This window comes from Salmo trutta, chromosome 4 (assembly GCF_901001165.1).
Source record: "Salmo trutta chromosome 4, fSalTru1.1, whole genome shotgun sequence".
NCBI lineage: Eukaryota > Metazoa > Chordata > Actinopteri > Salmoniformes > Salmonidae > Salmo > Salmo trutta.
In genome coordinates this window covers 57,116,241-57,130,156 of record NC_042960.1, presented here as the reverse complement: position 1 = coordinate 57,130,156, position 13,916 = coordinate 57,116,241, and the positions used below count along the sequence as shown (strand labels likewise).

General features: G+C 41.0%; 1 protein-coding gene across 6 annotated transcripts in view; it reads right to left on the bottom strand.

Annotated features, from left to right (window-relative positions):
• LOC115192680 (protein MON2 homolog) overlaps positions 1-13,916 on the bottom strand; it is a 60,282-nt gene that overhangs the window by 39,148 nt on the left and 7,218 nt on the right. For all 6 annotated transcript variants that reach the window (XM_029751443.1, XM_029751445.1, XM_029751444.1 and 3 more), the window contains exons 2-3: positions 5,183-5,246; positions 4,831-4,958 (exon numbers count right to left, since the gene is read on the bottom strand). In XM_029751443.1, coding sequence (XP_029607303.1) covers positions 4,831-4,958; positions 5,183-5,246 — 192 coding nt within the window. The remainder of the gene's footprint in view (positions 1-4,830; positions 4,959-5,182; positions 5,247-13,916) is intronic.

Sequence of the window (13,916 nt, the reverse complement as noted above, 5' to 3'; positions counted from 1 at the left end):
AACAGTATAGTCCACTCGGCTGGACCCTCTTTCTGAAAAGCCGTACTTCTTCATTTCTCTAAAGAAAAACATCAACCAATTTCTAAAGACTGTTGACATCTAGTGGAAGCAATAGGAACTGCAATCAAGTGCCACAGAAATCTAGGTTCCCATAGAAAACCAATTGAAAACAGAGTCACCTCAACAACAACAAAAAATCCTGGATGGTTTGTCCTCGGTGTTTCGCCTGACAAATAAGTTGTGTTATACTCACAGACATTATTTTATCAGTTTTAGAAACTTTAGAGTGTTTTCTATCCAAATCTACCAATTATATGCATATCCTAGCTTCTGGGCCTGAGTAGCAGGCAGTTTACTTTGGGCACACTTTTCATCCGGACGTGAAAATACTGCCCCCTATCCCAAACAGGTTAAGATAAATTGTAGAAATAGGCACGGTTTATTATTTTGTGGCTGTGTTAACTATTGAGGAACGTGGCATCCCAATTCAACCTTGAGCGAGGCATAGTGCCTTTTCAGCCCTCTAATTGGCACACCAAATGAAGCGAATCGAGTTGCTAACTTGCGAACGAGTGATACTCAAAACTCCCATGAAGCTCTGCGACCCAAGGCTAGAAAGTTGCTTCAGGAAAGATGGCTGACAAAAATACTAGGGTGGAAGCAAATGTAAGAAATTATAACTTCATGCTAAAAAAAATTACAGTTAAGAGGAAAATGTTTGTTAATGTAGAGAAATGATTAGGCCTATGCATATTTTTTTGTCATAAAGGTAATTTACAACAAAAAAAAATAGGCTAAAGCATTTACTGCAAATGTTAGGTACAATTGTGAAAGCTTGCCTTAATGTTCATAAAAAAAATATTTAAAAGTCAATCACTTGCCATTGCTCTTCATTGTAGTAATGTTAGAGATTGAAGCTACAGTGCCACCAGAAAGTCTGCATACCCCTGGACTTACTGCACATTTTGTTGGGGCGGCAGGTAGCCTTGTGGTTAGAGTGTTGGGCCAGTAACCAAAAGGTTGCTAGATCGAATCCCTGAGCTGACAAAAATCTGTCGTTCTGCCCCTGAACAAGGCACTGTTCCTAGGCCGTCATTGTAAATAATAATTCGTTTTTAACTGACTTGCCTAGTTAAATAAAGGTTAAAAAATAAAAATGTTTTGTTACAGCTGTTATCTTAAAATAGATTTGTTTTACTTCACCCATCTACACACAATACCAATGTCATATTGATAAGCAATTCCAGTGTATATTTGGTCTTGTGTTTTAGGATACTGTCCTGCTGAAAGGTGAATTTGTCTCCCAGTGTCTGTTGGAAAGCAGACAACCAGGCTTTCCTCTAGGATTTTGCCTGTGCTTAGCTTAATTCCGCTTCTTTGCACCCAAAAAACTCCCTAGTCCTTGCCGATGACAAGCATACCCATAACATGACGCAGCCACCACCATGCTTGAAAATATGAAGAGTGATGTGTTGTGTTGGTCTTGAATACAAAGCGTTATGTTTGGGGCAAAGTCAAATTCTTTGCCAAATTTGAGCAGTTTTCCTTCAGTGCCTTATTGCAAACAGGATGCATGTTTTGGAATAGTTTTATTCTATACAGGCTTCCTTCTTCTCACTCTGTCATTTAGGTTAGTATTGTGGAGTAACTACAATGTTGTTGATCCATCCACAGATATCTCCTATCAAAGTCATTAAACTCTAACTGCTTTAAAGTCATCATTGGCCTCATGGTGAAATCCCTGAGCGGTTTCCTTCCTCTTCAGCAATGGAGTTAGGAAGGACGCCTGTATCTTTGTAGTGACTGGGTGTATTGATACACCATTCAAAGTGTAAATAACTTAACCATGCTCAAAGGGATATTCAAAGTCTGCTCTATTTATTTATTTTTATCTACCAATAGATTACCTTCTTTGTGAGGAATTGAAAAACATTCCTGGTCTTTGTGGTTGAATCTGTGTTTGAAATGCACAGCTCAACTGAGGGAACAGATAATTGTATGTGGGGTAGAGATGAGTCATTCCAAAATCATGTTATACACTATTATCACACACCGAGTGAGTCCAGGCAACTTATTATGAGACTTGTTAAGCATATTTTTACTACTGAACTTATTTAGGCTTGCCATAATGCAAGCCTGGGTTCAATGCTTATTGACTCAAGACATTTCATATTTAATTAATTACCAAAAAATTCTATAAACATAATTCCACTTTGACATTATGGGGTATTGTGTGTAGGCCAGTGATGCAACAATTCAATTTAAACAACTTTAAATTCAGGCTGTAACAACAAAATGTAGAAAAAGTCAAGGGGTGTGAATACTTTCTGAAAGCACTGTACACTACAGTATATGCCATGCAATGCAGCTGAAATAACGTATTTAACCTCTACATAGACATATCTGATATAGGCAGAAAGCTTAAATTATTGTTAATCTAACTGCACTGTCCAATTTACAGTAGCTATTACAGTGAAATGCCATGCTATTGTTTGAGGAGAGTGCACAGTTATGAACTTGAAAATGTATTAATATTCCAATTAGGCACATTTGGGCAGTCTTGATACAACATTTTGAACAGAAATACAATGGTTCATTGGATCAGTTTAAAGCTTTGCACATACACTGCTGCCATCTAGTGGCCAGAATCTAAATTGCGCCTAGATTCCTAAGTCATATATTGGCATTTCTCTTGCATTTCAAAAGATGGAACCAAAAAAACAAACAAAAAAAAATTTTTTTCTTTGTATTATCTTTTACCAGATCTAATGTATTATATTGTCCTACAGTAATTTCACATTCCCACAAACTTCAAATTGTTTCCTTTCAAATGGTATCAAGAATATGCATATCCTTGCTAACAGGCAGTTAGATTTTTGTGTCATTTTAGGCAAAAATTGAAAAAAAGGTTCCGATCCTTCAGAGGTTAAGTATTTTCTTGCTTATTGTGAGCAGAGGATAAAATAAGTGGCCAATTTAGTGCCTGTCCCTGACTACAGCTGTTGCTGTAAATGTCCCCAATTAGCCCTCAAAAATAAAAAATTGAGGCTGATATTTCAATAAATCAAAACGCTATATCCAATCAGCGTTGCATGTCAAAATTCTGTCCATCCCTACACCAAACTCATTTTCTCCTGTGTCTTTACCACAGACCTTTTATGAGAGCGTTTGATCAGAGATGCATTGTAACCACTACATGAACAACCATGCCCATGGTCAGAAAGAGCATTCAACAGCATAGGCTACCAAACTTGGGTGATTCTGAAATTACCTTTCGGCTCAGATTAAGAAAACTGTAGGGTGATTATGCATCTCTGTGTTTTAATTAATACAAGTATTTGAAGGACTATAACGAAAATGTACAATATAGTTAAATATAGTTCCATGAGATCGGTTTGTTAAAAATGTTGTGCAGCTAGATATCCCCCACCTCTAACTAAATATTAGTTCAGAACAGTGGTTTAAACCTTTTTACAATGCTTCCACTGGTTAATCATTCATCTTTAATCCCCAAGAAAATGCAGAAAATGACTGAGTGAAGGGAAATGCGGCTGTTACATGTCAAACTGCTATTATGGAATGAAAGTCCTGACTTCAGTACTACTCCACATTGAACCACAACCAGAGGATTGGTACATTATGGGCACATTGTTATTTGGCTGTTATCATTTGGTAAGTACTGTACGTATTTGTTGCATGAGAAATATAAGGAAAGCTATTACCGCCGCCAGTACAGTGAAAAACAAGGCTCGACGTCAATGAATTGCGTGGTAGACTATCCTTCGGCGCCTTCTGATGTACCTGAGTGACGTCCCATTCCCTAGGGTTATTCATCTCTCCCTACCTCTAGTTGCTCCGTTTGAGTGCCACTCCCCCACCGAGGGACACTCGAAAACGAGGGGGAGAGCTAAGTCGGGGGTATTGGGATTGAGCTATTGTCCTCGTGTCACTTCCTGAGGTCAGAACAACTCAGCAGAACTCGTACAAAACCAGTGAAACTGGGGGAAGTTGAGTTTGAAGAACCTGTCCTTCAGAAGGCAAAACTGACACTTTTCACTCACATAAAACATCACATTGAATCAATATCGTGGTAGCTTGGTTCCTCTTCCCCATCCCAGTAGTTAAGCCCTCGGCTTACAGACAGACAGAGATAGAGGGGAGGCGCTGGAGCGTGGCAGAAAGCCTCTGTTGAAAGGCTACAAGCCGGGAGCCTGCTGATATCATGTAAACACAACCAGCCAGCCAGTCAGGCTGTACACAGTCAGCCAGCCAGCCAATCAGGAAGGCAGGGTGTACACATTCAGTCAGGCATGGAGTGAATTAGCCAGGGTGTTCTTATTCACACAGTAGGCCTGGCTGGCTAGGTGGTCAGTGGTCAGTCAAGGTGTCCCTGCTAACACCAGGCAGATCAAGGCCATGGTCAGGGAAGGCCAGTCACAATAGCCTGGGTTCTATGTTGAGGTATAGTGGTTAAAGGCCCAGTCAGAATAGCCTGGATTCTATGTTGAGGTGTAGTGGTTAAAAGGGCCACTCACAATAGCCTGGATTCTATGTTGAGGTGTAGTGGTTAAAGGGCCAGTCACAATAGCCTGGGCTCCATGTTGAGGTGCAGCAAGCGGTTCTACAGAGATGAGGCTTTGCACTGCAATGTGACGCCTAAAGTAGATCTCTCACCCTCTCAGTGAGAGATACTGGCACTACTGAATGTAAAGTAGTAGAAGCCCTGACAGGATCATCATAATGTTCTCCCCCTGCCCTGACTTCAAATGGATGCCTTACATCCAGACCAATTTCCTTACAATAAAAGCATATCAGTCTTTTGTTCCTCACCTCAGACACCACCTCGTGGGACATGAGTCTCTGGATAGCAGCCAGACACAGCTGGGTGATCTTGGGCTCCTTGGTGCCACAGCCCATCAGGAACGGCTGCACTACCTCCGAGCTGTTCTCCTTCAGAGCTAAGGAGGAGACAATACATGGGCATGCAGTTAACACAGATGGCTGTTCTAAAACAAGCATCAACAACAGGACTACTCTGTTAGAATGCATCCCCCTTTCCTTTGCTTGTTTTAATGAGGTCTAATCACTGTTCTGTATGTGATTGGATAATGGCTCAGCCAAAACATCGCTCACAAACAAACACACACAAGGCATAAGAGTGTCCCCTCCCTCAATCACTCACTTGCCAAGATGTCTGAATTCCTCGCGGCGATGGTCTTGATCTTGACTATCCCAGACTCAGCAGCCTAGAAAAGCACAGAACAGAGACACATGAAGTTTACATGTACTGTACCTATACATTCCTTATGATAAGACAGCTGACGATACGTTAGCACCTCTATATGCACAGTTCTAACTGAGGTAGACGTCTCCATGTCCTTATTAATGATCCTCGTGGCCAGACACACTAATCAGTTCACCTTGAGTTACCTGAGAGGAGACACTGGGAGCCATAGTGATTTCTCTTGTGTGGAGCTCTGTTGCCTGACAGTGAGATCATGCTGTGCTTTCAGCAGTCTACAGAGGTCTCTATCGCTCTACAGCAGCTTCAGCTTTGTCAAGATATTCTCCCTCTCGTTCTCCTTCTCTATTGTTCTTTTTCTCCCATCCCTAACTCAAATCGAATAAAACAACTCAAACCGAAATACATTTTCATTTGTCACATGCGCCAAATACAACAAGTGTAGACTTTACCGTGAAATGCTTACTCACGAGCCCTTGCCCAACAATGCCGTTAAGTAAGAAACCAACCACAACAACAAGCAGATCCTTAACACCTGACTGTGCACTGTGATACAGACTGGGCCTATAACCTACATAGAAAAGGTTAAAAGATTAACATTTCAGCCCTCAATGGCCTTTAGCAGAACAACTTTTAACGTTGCTTGAATAAAACAATGAACATTTAAAATGGTGAGCGAGCGTCGCGTCTTTTCCTTTTCAATGATGATAAACATTTTTTGTGTTGTACCTCGACTCCCATTGGTTGAGCACCCTCCACTTCTTTCCCTATTGCCTACATAAACATACTGCCAGTGTCAAATTGTTTCCTGGCAATTCCTGTCCCACAATTGTTGTTCCAAGCTAAAGTGAAGAAATATTGGATTGGTGTGAGCACAAGACAACCTGTTCTAGTACTGAAACACACATAGCTTAGCAAGGTTTCTTTCAGTTAAAATGTGACCAAAGGGTCTAGCTGAAGAACAGTGTGCAACACTCCAGCAGGTAATTCATTTGATATGAATAACAACCACCAGTCAGCCCCTCTTTGTGTGGCGTATAATCACGTAGGAAGACTGCCTGGGTGAGAAACACTTCCTGTTATTGTTGTTCTAACCAGACCTGCTGTGCTGCTGTGTTTGACCTGGTATACAGTCATCACTTCATATTTCATTTGACCTGCAACAAGGCCGCACAGAGGTGGGAGTCAATTGGACAGTATGCGACCTCTTGAACCTCTTGGTTACCCGGCAACAGGGCCTTAATACTGCAGAGTGTGGACTGGGCCAAACTGTGTAGAAGTACAGGCCCTATCGTAACCCCACACAGCGACTTAAAGATAATCTAGAGAAATGCAAGTCTCCCTCCTCTCCTTTGTCCTCAGTGTGGAGGGAGGCGGAGGGCTTTAACAGGGCATTAAAATCACACAGAACTTGTTCTAATAATCGTTCCGATCCTGCTGGTGGAGACGAAGATATCAATATAGCCCTAGAAGCTACGAAGAACAGTGAAGACAACTAATTGGTATTCCCTGACAAAGGTCATGCAGCCCAAACACACATACAAACAAAGGCATTTTAATGATATGAAGAGTGCCTTGGTCCTCCTTTCTTTTTGGCTGTTGCTCTTATTCAAAATGGGAGGCAGGGAGGGTGACATACATTGTTGTTGAGAACATCTCTCTAGCACAAACAAGGTTAGGCCTCCACAAACAGACAAAGTCTGTGTTGGGGGAAAGGGCCGTTGGCTTTCTTATTCTAGGTGTCGTTGATAGGCAGCAGCTTTGGTGCGGAGGCTATCTCATCATGATGTTACTCTTGTTATCTTGGGACAATTCCACAATAACAGAGTGATGCTGAGACTCACAATTTTCACTTTAAAATGTACATCAAACAGAAACCAATGATTTCAAAGTTAAACAAAATCATACAACTCTGCACAAGGACTACTTTTAACAATTTCCACAGAAAATGTTACAAAAACACATTTACTTGAAGAACAGTGCGAATGCAAAGTTTGGTAACAGAATGACAGCACAAACTGTCATTCTGTAACAAAACGTTGCATCTGCACTGTTCACGTAAACTGTTAAAAAAGTAGTCCTTGTGCATAGAGTTGTATGGATTGCTTAACTTTGCAATCATTGGTTTTTGTTTGACATACATTTTAAAGTGACAAAACTGAGTCTCAGCATGACTCTTACCATGGAAATGCCCCTTGGCTAATGAAGTTAGTGTTTCTCGGCACCTGGGTCCGCGCCACACATAACAGGTTGACCATAAGCACTCTCTAGAACTGAACATATACAAGGCTACTAGGCCTATATATTCCATTGATGTTCCTTGTTTGGCTGTATACGATTGTGGCACACAACTGACATTCATTCCAAGTGAATTTCGCCACAGTGCTGTTGAGCAAAAGGCAACGCTGTGTTAACTTTGTTATAAATAGCCTTAAAAAAAGGTCCTTCTCCGACCCTCCTTACACAGCAGCCATTGTGGTTAGGTAGGCCTAGCACTAGCAGGGCTCAGAGGAGCCACAGTGAATGGACCCAGTATGCAATGTGAATGGGAGCCTATTGTGGATGGAAGATGATAGCGGTGATGATGATTAAAGATGAGACCATAAGGGATGGTCCATGGTCTTTATGGAAACAGCTTATTTACAATGTTGAAGATATAGCCTGGGCTTTATGAATAATACTATCAACAAGGATAAGCCTAATTCTGCTGATGATCATGACGGCAATACTGAAATTGCCTTGTTATTAAATACAATTATTTAGTTCATATTGCTATATCAATTTGCTATAGAATCAAGTGGATTTTAGAATCTTAGGTAAATGCTGAACTGCCTACAGAAACCTTAAGTAAAGAAATGCCAACAAGATCATTGCACTCCACTGCCTACAAACACAATAACTGGCATCAATTGGTCACATAACATAATAAAGCATGTCCGAGAGCCTTGAATCAGAAGCAGATTGCTGGGATTTCCTATGTTCAACCTTGAGTGAAACCATGTGTCCTTCTGTTCTGTTCTGTTCTTACCAACCTGAACATGGATAACACTGCACTGTCAAGGCTGAGTGTTTAGGCCTGATGACATGCACATGGAAAACCACTCACACACTGTCCCTACATAGGCCCTAAGCCTACTAAATGCACATGGAAAACCTTGAAATGGTCAATGGAGAGAGGATTTATCAATAGGAGAGGGCAACATTTAGCCTAGCCTATTGATGCTTATCCATCCTCACACTTTCACATTTGAAATAACTGGCTTCATTTCCTCGTTCTTCATGTTTGTGATGAGAGTGGAATTGATCTGCTGAGAGTCATTCAGGTCATCAGACAGACCAGTCACTGTATGAAACCACTCCAGTCTATTCATGCTAGCTCAGTCAGTAGTCTTTCTGTACCAAGTCCACCCTACCCACCCACACTCTTATCCAGTAAAATGCTAACTGAACCCAAAAAGGCCTGACACTGCATGACTTTCTTCCCCTTTACAATAGAACTGAGAAGCTTCAGTCTGAATCAGTATGAGTCAAAATTACAAGCTGGCAGTTTAGAACCATTTCTGCGAAACGCACTGTGAAGGGCGTATGAAGCCACTGAATGTGAAGGTTCATCCACACTACAGCAGCATGAAGACAAATAGGACCAGGTCACACTCGTAGGCCTAACTTCACTACATGTTTTATCCTAGGGGAGAATTATTCATGAAGTTGGGCACCAGCCTGAATGCAAACTCACTACTTCTAAAGCCCAGCATCATTTGTTCAGCCGCATATAGGCTGTCTCAGAAGAATCAATGCAGATTTTCGCATCGATTCTGCTGCTGCATAGCCTACATTGAAGGGGCTTATTCAATTAATCCAAACCTTAGTCTCACCTTCTGTCAGTTCTACTTAAGTTTCTGCTTTTCAGCTTGTTATTTCTTCAGACTGTATGACACCTGTGTGGCAAAGTCAGCCATACAGGCGGGGTATGAAGGAGGAGCCACGTTTCACAGACAGTCGACAAACACTGTAACTCCTCAACAGAGAGACCTGCGACCATAGAACAACAGAGAAGCTCCCACTGATTTAGCTGGCTGCCACTCAATAGAAGGAAAGGTCTTGAGCGTGAAGCTGTGATGTAGAAAAATCTACAGGATTCTTCTCAGCCGTTAACCCAGACAAACCTGAGAGAAAACAGCTGCACTGCAGTAAAAGAGGTAAATGAATGGGAGAGGGGTGTGCAAGACTGGTCAAGGAGGTGTCTAGTACCTGGCTATATGAGTGAAAAGAGAAAAAAAAGACTCATAGGCACAACTGAAATTCTCATTTCCCATAGTAATGTAAGATAATTCAGATATGTTGATCAAAAAGTAAAACAGACTACTTAGAAAGCCCAGCAAAGGACAGGCTTAGTATAGCCAGATTCTACAGGGGCCACACAAAAAAAAGTCAAGTAAGGTACCTCAGTGGCTCGTGGGTCTGCGTACCTGCATCCATACCCCCCCACACCTTGAGAGCAAAACATTTTAGCAGCCCCCCCTCATGACAGCGAAGACAAAAAAATGTTAATTTCATGCAATTCTACTAATTTTGTCATTGGGCGGAGAGACAAATGTGCAGTTTTACAGCTAATTTCCTGCAATTCTACTAGGGCTGGGAGGTGTACTGTATTTTAATATATATTGATGCATGGACCGGTTTTGGTTTTTACTTGACCTTCTATAATGGTATTTGAATGTTTGGTTTGTTAAATGTGATACACGGGGTAATGTTCATTTGTATAGTTTACTCCGGTCTCTCCCCTTCTCTCTCCGCATGCCGCTTTCTACAGACCTAGCCCACCCTGTCACTCAAAGAGTGCATCTGTTATTACTCGACCACGAGACACCTGTGTTTAGTCTACATGGTCAATGAAGCACATCCAACAATGTTGATGACTATGATACTGTTTCCACTTTGATTCTTAACATAAATCCACAAGCGTTCTATACTATTAGTTTGTGTTTCTTACATCTGCAAACAGCTAGTTTGTTTTTTCATAGCAAGTTGCGGCTAAGTCGTGTTAGCCGATAATGCCAATCGCTAGTTAGCTGGCTTGCTAACTAGCTAATAAATGTACTGAGCAAACGCAGCTAGCTATACAGCCTGATACCAGTGATTGTGTAGGCCTAAATCAGCATGTTGTTTGTGCAACAGTATCTTCTAAATCAAAGAGGAACAGGAGAAGCATGAATATGTTAGCTACATGATATCGCTAAGGAAATACTGACCAACACTTTGCTTCCTACCCTGTCACAATAACTCTTCCCTGCCATTTTAATTTGCTGTCATATCAAACACTGTTTTCAAAGTGCCCACTATTAACTAACAATAGACTAATAATTTATTTTCCACGAGCCAACAGTTCACCCAAGTGTTTTGATTTATACTGAACAAAAGTATAAAACGCAACATGTAAAGTGTTGGTCCCATGTTTCATGAGCTGAAACAAAAGGTCCCAGAAATGTTCCATATGCACAAAAAGCTTTTTCTCTAAAATTTGTTTACATCCGTTAGTGAGCATTTCTCCTTTGCCAAGATAATCCATCCATCCAGCTGTGGCATATCTAGAAGCTGATTAAACAGCATGATCATTAAACAGGTGCATCTTGTGCTGGGGACAATGAAAGGTCACGTTAAAATGTGCAGCATTGTTGTAACACAATGCCAGAAGTGTTTCAAGCTGAGGGAGTGTGCAATTGGCATGCTGACTGCAGAAATGTCCACCCGAGCTGTTGCCAGAAAATTGGATGTTAATTTCTCTACCATAAGCCGCCTCCTTCGTTTTAGAGAATATGGCAGTACATCCAATTGGCCTCACAACTGCAGACCACATGTATGGAGTCTTGTGGGCGAGCGGTTTGCTGATGTCAACATTGTTAACAGAGTGCCCCATGGTGGCGTCGGGTTTTGGTATGGGCAGGCATAAGCTATTGATAACGAACACAATTGCATTTTATCAATGGCAATTTGAATGAACTGTGATACCGTGATGATATAATGAGGCCCATTGTCGTACCATTCATCCGCCGCCATCACCTCATATTTCAGCATGATAATGCACGGCCCCATGTCACAAGGATCTGTACACAATTCCTGGAAGCTGATGTCCCAGTTCTTCCATGGCCTGCATACTCAGACATGTGACCCATTGAGCATGTTTGGGATGCTCTGGATAGACGTGTATGACAGCATGTTCCAGTTCCCACCAATATACAGCAACTTCACACAGCTATTGAAGATAAGTGGGACAACATTCCACAGGCAACAAAAAACAGCCTGATCAACTCTATGCGAAGGAGATGTTGCGCTGCATGAGGTAAATGGTGGTCACACCAGATACTGACTGGTTTTCTGATTCACACCCCTTTAAAAAGGTATCTGTGACCAACATATGCATATCTGTATGCACAGTCATGGAAAATCCATAGATTAGGGTTTAATTTATTTAAAATTTACTGATTTCCAAGTCAAGTCAAATCGCAATTGCAGCATTTGGTTAAAAATAAGATCTAGATGTTTTGCCCATATCGTGCAGTCCTACAGTGGCAAGAAAAAGTATGTGAACCCTTTGGAAATACCTGGATTTCCACATAAATTGGTCATAAAATTTGATCTGATCTTCATCTAGGTCACAACAATAGACAAACACAGTCTGCTTAAACTAATAACACACAAACAATGATACGTTTTCATGTCTTTATTGAACACACCGTGTAAACATTCACAGTGCAGAGTGGGGAAAAAAAAAGTGAACCCTTGGATTTAATAACTGGTTGACCCTCCTTAGGCAGCAATAACCTCATCCAAACGTTTTCTGTAGTTGCGGATCAGACCTGCACAGCAGTCAGGAAGAATTTTGGACCATTCCTCTTTACAAAACGGTTTCAGTTCAGCAATATTCTTAGGATGTCTGGTGTGAACTGCTCTCGAGGTCATGCCACAGCATCTCAATCAGGTTGATGTCAGGACTCTGACTGGGCCACTCCAGAAGGCGTATTTTCTTCTGTTGAAGACATTCTGTTGTTGATTTACTTCTGTGTTTTGGGTCGTTGTCATGTTGCATCACCCAAATTCTGTTGAGCTTCAATTGGCGGACAGACAGCAAAACATTCTCCTGCAAAATGTCTTAATAAACTTGTGAATTCATTTTTCCGTCGAAGATAGCAAGCTGTCCAGGCCCTGTGGCAGCAAAGCAGCCCCAAACCATGATGCTCCCTCCACCATACAAGACAGTTGGGATGAGGTTTTGATGTTGGTGTGCTATGCCTTTTTTTCTCCACACATAGGGTTGTGTGTTCCTTCCAAACAACTCAACTGTAATTTCATCTGTCCACAGAATATTTTGCCAGGTGCACTTTTGTAAACTTCAGACATTCAGCAATGTTTTTTTCTTGGACAGCAGTGGCTTCTTCCGTGGTGTCCTCCCATGAACACCATTCTCGTTTAGCGTTTTACGTATTGTAGACTCGTCAACAGAGATGTTAGCATGTTCCAGAGATTTCTGTCTTTAGCTGACACTAGGATTCTTCTAAACCTCATTGAGCATTCTGTGTTGTGCTTTTGCAGTCATCTTTGCAGGACGGCCACTCCTAGGGAGAGTAGCAACAGTGCTGAACTTTCTCAATTTATAGACAATTTGTCTTACTGTGGACTGATGAACATCAAGGCTTTTAGAGATACTTTTGTAACCCTTTTCAGCTTTATGCAAGTCAACAATTCTTAATCTTAGGTCTTCTGATATTTATTTTGTTCGAGGCATGGTTCACATCGGGCAATGTTTTGTGTTAATAGCAAACTCACATTTTGTGAGTGTTTTTTTTAGGGCAAGGCAGCTCTAACCAACATCTCCAATCTCGTCTCATTGGTCTCCAGGTTAACTGACTCCTGACTCCAATTAGCTTTTAGAGAAGTCATTAGCCTAGGGGTCCAGATACTTTTTCCAACCAACACTGAATTATGTATTCAATATAGACAAGAAAAATACAATAATTTGTGTGTTATTAGTTTAAGCAGACTGTGTTTGTCTATTGTTGTGACTTAGATGAAGATATATCAAATGTTATTACCAATTTATGTAGAAATCCAGGTAATTCCAAAGGGTTCACATACTTTTTATTGCCACTGTATGTGGTAGTGTGGAAATGATCTCAAATTAATGCAGAAAATTATTTAGGGTTGAAGATTATTTGAACATTATAAAATAATCAAAATCACTTAGATTGTATGTCCCCCCACCCTGGGGTAATGCATTACTCAAAGCAAATGTAGAACTTGTATTATTAAAAAAAACATTCAATATCGTAAAAACAAAAATGAAATACTGTGATATGATAGATATCATATTGCCCTGCCTTAAATTCTACATATTTTGCCATAGGGTTGAGGAAAATGTTTGCAGTTTTTAATGTGATACCTGATGATCAATGGGCCCCACTTCGGTCAGTAATCCGACCATGCTTAGATAGCTGGCTGCTAGACTAACTTATATATATATATTTTGCTGACATCGGCTAATTGAGTGACTGCTGATGCACAACCAAATTTCTAAATTGCAGCTTGTGTATTCTAACTCTCAACAGTATGTTGCGACCCCCACTGAGCCCCACCCCATCTTACATTTTTTTATTAAAATGTTTTTAATTGGTCCGCG